General features: G+C 37.7%; 1 protein-coding gene across 1 annotated transcript in view; it reads left to right on the forward strand.

The window, feature by feature from the left end:
• SDR16C5 (short chain dehydrogenase/reductase family 16C, member 5) overlaps window positions 1-474 on the forward strand; it is a 9728-nt gene extending 9254 nt beyond the window's left edge. The window contains exon 6 of the mRNA XM_010191303.1: window positions 381-474. Coding sequence (XP_010189605.1) covers window positions 381-474 — 94 coding nt within the window. The remainder of the gene's footprint in view (window positions 1-380) is intronic.
• Window positions 475-5353: the final 4879 nt, after the last annotated feature.

Consider the following 5353-nt stretch of genomic DNA (forward strand, 5'->3'; position numbering starts at 1 on the left):
CTGCTGTCAATCCAGTTATGTATACCCAATTATGAAGAAACAGTGGTTTTAATTTTTAATCATCTAGGTGAATAGCATTCCTCTGGCCACTTCTGTCTCTAATATACATCTTAAGCTATAGTTGGGTATAGAAATTTCAAAACTTTTCCTGGGATGATACACTGGGGGCAATGCCTGGGCCAGAACTGTCTGCCTCCAATGTCTGCCTCTGCTGCTGGCTGGGCTTTCACAAAATGACTGGGTCTGTCATAACACGGGAGTGCCTGATGTGTTATTGCCAGATGTTAGAAGTATTTAGCACGTATAACAAACTTATCATTTCTATAGAGTACATTTTTCTAAAAAAATCCATAAGGCTAATTCAGTGTTTGTTTTATCAGTCTCTTTCCTAGAAAAGTCATACTGTTCCTGGAATCCTGCTTTAAGATCCCTGACAGCATGGAGAAAGCCTACGGTCGGAATAAAAAGGAATGAAACCAAACTATTCTGAAGACCTCAAGTGCCATCTAATTGAAAATTTTCATTAAAAATTAATTTTAAATAATGTTTATTCTTTGACAGAAAAACTGGTTCTTGTATGATATTTGATGTTGGTCAGCATGCAATATCATTCTTCATAACTGTCTTTTAATCACTAATTTTTTAGCCACAACCTGTTTTATTTTCATGACAGCATGCTGCTTTTATCTGAGGTCTCAATAAAAGTCAGTAACAGCACGCAGGGATGGTTGCCTTCATTTCGTACTCTGAATTCTCAATTTGTGAGCAAAATCTCAAAAGCATGGGAACAACATACTACTGTTCATGCAGAAAGAAGGAAAAAAAACCCCATAAAGCGTTTAACATATTTGCCTTTCAGGGAAAAAATAACACTGCAGTTCATGCAAAGCCAACACAAAATAGGGTGCTGTGGGCTGATGTGCTCTGGTTGGAGAGGTGCATGGGGAGTCTGTGTCCTGAAGAGGAGTGAACGGCAGTGATAAGGGTTGTGTGTGCTGTGCTGCTTACCGTGCTCCTCGTTAGTCACAGCACACATGGGAGATGTCTGTCTCAGTTTTAATCCGTTGCTAGAGGCTGACATCAGATCATTTATCAAAGCCTGCAGCTTAGAAAGAGCATTTGTAAAACTCTAGTGGTGGCAAAAAAAATCATGTGCCTGCTCAGAAAGGAAAGATGATGGAGCTTCACAATCCAAGGAAAAAATCCTTTACAGAAATGACTCACGTGGTGGTGAATTGCCTCTATGAATTTTGTAAAACGTTCCTACCACAGTAGAGCTGCAGTTTACAGACACAACTCTGCAGTGAGCATGTGCTGCAGGCAGTAGCATGTTAAACACTGGTGAAGTCCATCGGCATCTGGCTCCCTCTCTGACCCTGTAGGCACCTCTGTGGCCTTGAAGCACCCTGCTAAGGCCAGATAATTGGCTTAAGGTGTCAAGTTCCAAGTTAGGCCCCTGAAAGCAGCTGAATCTGGACCTGCAAACCAGTCCACACAATTTTCTGTGACCTTAGTAAAATTACTTAAGACTATTTTGATGAATTTGTGTAAAAAATCTTTGGCAAATTTCTGAGTATTTTTTGAAAAATCAATAAAACGTAAAATTACATAGGTATTATGTTATCAATAAACAACTTTGCATGGGCTGTATTGCTTTCAGAAACTTTTCAATGAGGTAGCCTGCTTGTTAGTGTGAAACATGACTGCTGTAAATCATGGGAAAAGAAATACAGACAGGAGGAATACGTCACGTATTCCTGGACAATTATGTGCTGGCTTTTGGGCAAAATCTCTTATATTTGAAGTCACATCCATCTCCTTCAATTGTCTCTAAAAGTTCTAAAGGAAAAAAACTCCCTAAGAGCAGAAGTTCAAAGATTAGTTACGCAAAAGGATGTGCTGGTACTTAATAGAAAAAATTAATCCTAATGCTAATTTTCAGAAAACGCTAATAAAAGACATTCATAATTTGTTTGAATAAGAAAAAAAATTGCATACCAAAATAGGGAATCTACATAACATAGTTTATAAAACTCCACACTGAGGAGTTAAAGAGAATCTTGAATGGTCATCTACTGCCTGCATTTGTCACCATATTTCTATTGTACTTGACTAATCCCATACTTATGAGCTCCCTTTCAGCTATAAATGCCTGCAAGAGTACACATTCCAATTAAAAACCTAGTTTTTGAAATATCAGTGTTCTCAAAGTACACATACATTTGGTAAATTCGTTAAAGTTCCATGTAGATATTAGTGGGAAATTTTTAGCTGAGAGAAGGATGAAGCTATCTGAAGTGCGGCTCTTTGGAAAACAAGGTTCATTGACTTATATTCTGAAAAACTCTAGGCGATCAGGAATTGAAATATTATTTTCTTCTTACTAAAGAGGCAGGAACAAAGTCTAAATTGCTCCCTGCAAACATTGATTCTCTTTTTCTCAACTGCAAACAAATGTGTAGAATATTGTGATGTCCTTATGCATTCCTTTATGAATTTTTCAATTTGTCTCCAGAATTATTTTTTTATTATATATGGTTACAAAAGACTATGCAAATTGGCATGACATTATATTTGTGGATGCATTGTGGGCTTGAATATGCTTAACATATGAGTTCATTTTTGTGCTGCAGAGCTCATGAACAGGGCTCGCAAGGTGAGAGACATGCATTTTAAAATGCTTTGCAAAATGAGGCTCCCATTTGAAGCAGTTACTTGTTAGTGACATTAAGATATGGTGAAGTAACCATCATTAAAAATCTGGTATGTCAGGATGAAATGTCTGCAGCCAAAAAGCACATTGTAAGGGTTCTCCTTTCAGTACCTTTCTTTTTCAGTTTATTTAACTGAAATATGCCAATCTTACCACTGACATTTGTGATTGTAAGCTTACCGTCTGTATACACAGGGCATGGAAAGATTAAGAATAATAATAAGGAAACAATACTTTATTTTCTAAGCCATATTTCACCTACTCTGCATATCCACCCTGCAAAGCCTTATTCTGTATTGCTGCAATCTCAGTCAAGGGCACTCTTTGGCTCAATTTCTTCTGGTTAATCTCCTTGTCTCAAGAAGGAATTTGTAAAGCTTATGCTTTCTAATTCTCACAGTGATCTGATAGAGCTCCTTATCAGCCCTAGAAATCAGTAACTCATTCTTTTCTATGAAATACTAGGAAAATATTTCAATTTTTATTTGTACAGCAGTGTGATGGCTCATGTAACACAATTCCAAAACTGTAAGTCAAGACCTTCCTATTAAAGTTCAGAAGATGCAATCAGATGCTGTTCCTGTCTTTTAATATAAAAGTATCTTTTGTGTTTTGAAATATAATGAGCTACTTAAGAAGTATCTCAGAGCTACTGACAACTCCTGAGAAGTGTGTCCTTTCCTTCTTTGAGGCTTTCATCTTCAGAGTAACTCCTCCATACAAATACAATGTTGCAGGAGAAATTCTGATACTACTGAAGCTCCAAATGGGACTGGCAGGCAGTTTATCTTCATTTTTTCTCTTCTGGGAGCAGTTCTAGTTCTCTGTGAAACTGATGAAGAAGGGACAAGCAGATGAGCCAGATTAGCCAACGGCTGAATCCACCGGTGTTGCTGCATCGATAGAGAGATAATCTGCGATGTCAGATTACGTGTTACGGAGCACTGGACCAGGCGGCCCAGAGAGGTTGTGGAGTCTCCTTCTCTGGAGACATTCAAAACCCGCCTGGATGCGTTTCTGTGTGACCCAGTCTAGGTGATCCTGCTCTGGCAGGGAGGTTGGACTGGATGATCTTCGAGGTCCCTTCCAACTGCTAATATTCTGTGATTTTGTGATTCTGTGAAGATTGCCTTGAGTGCGAGAAATAAAGGAAATTATTTTAGTAGGACAGCTTTTATAAAAAGACACTTTAAGATACTTAAAGCTAACTCGAGGCTTGAGTTTTAGATACTAACTTACAGTGAGAAAATGTATTTTCAAATCCTGCAACATTTGAAGTCTTGTTCATGAGTAACTTGTATCTTCTTCTCAGCCTCCGCATGGAAATATGTTTAGTTCACAGTTCCCACAAGCAATGGGACAATTGTGGAGAAACAGGCTTGGAGCTGGAAGTTGGGAAATTCCCTGTTTCTCTGTCACTACCTTTGTCTTTGACCAAAAGGTTTAATCCCACTGTTCCAATATCCTTATCTGTGCCCTGGGAAACACGAAAAAAATAATGAAAGTGGCATAAAATACATATAAATGTACTGTCCCTATTTTTCACTACTGCAAGTGGGCAAAGAGACTTCATGCTTATACAATTTTTCAGGTTAACTAGAAATAGAATCTTCATCTCTTTCCTTTAACACCTAGAAAAATGTTATTGCTTCCTATATTATTATTTTCAACACTTCATATAATTTCATGAGGTAGAAAGGCCTAAATCAATCCAAAGAGCTCAGTTACTAACAGATCAAAATTCCACCTTGATTACTATTATGGATTTTTCCAGTTTCTTTCTTCAGTCAATACAACGCCTCTGTTCAGATACATCAGGATGCCACAGACTGCTAATAAAGAATGACTGGTTTAATTTAAATAATAATGAGTACAGATCTAATTGCCATTTAACATTGCACAGAACTGTTGATAAAGTCAACAATTTAGTCACGAAGCATCGCTCAGTACTTTCATAAATGCCACGCTTCTCGGGTGTTCATTGATCAAATGTATTGTGTTGATGGAAGTGGCATTCTAGTGGTTGCTCTGTCACTTACTGGATCGCTTGTTTCTCAGAAATGCAATTAACAAATGAATATATTGATATTTCCAACATGCATTTGAGGTGCCATTTAAGTCACCACTCACCTGATTTCTTACTGCTGCCTAGTTTAGGATGGATCATACCCAGGAATCTCTTCTCTGTTGCACTGTCTTTAAAGGGAGTCTAGAAAGTTTGTGTCTACAGGTGTGTGTGATGTAGATGTCTATTTTGAGTCACCTGAATTCGCTAGATAGCAGGGCAGCCCTCCTGTCTATTGGAGAAGGGTCAGAAGTCTCAAACAGTATTTTTTTCACCACAACGTTGTAGCATCTTTCCACTCGAAGCATTGCTTGTCATCTCACCAATACATAGGCAGATGGTTCAAGGCACTTCTTCGTGAAAATGTTCCACACAATGCATTTTCTGTTTCAATATCTGTACTTGTAATCTGGGAAGCACAACAAAATAGTGTAAGTGCAATAACATAAATGTAAATGTATTGTTTCTATTTTTCACTCATGAGACAAAAAGGTGATATAAGGATAGAAACTGTTTCTTTATTCTTCCATTTCTAAATTGCTTAGTGAAAAGATGCACAAATCTTAAAAATTCAT

This window comes from Mesitornis unicolor, unplaced genomic scaffold (assembly GCF_000695765.1).
Source record: "Mesitornis unicolor isolate BGI_N332 unplaced genomic scaffold, ASM69576v1 scaffold1429, whole genome shotgun sequence".
Classification (NCBI taxonomy): domain Eukaryota; kingdom Metazoa; phylum Chordata; class Aves; order Mesitornithiformes; family Mesitornithidae; genus Mesitornis; species Mesitornis unicolor.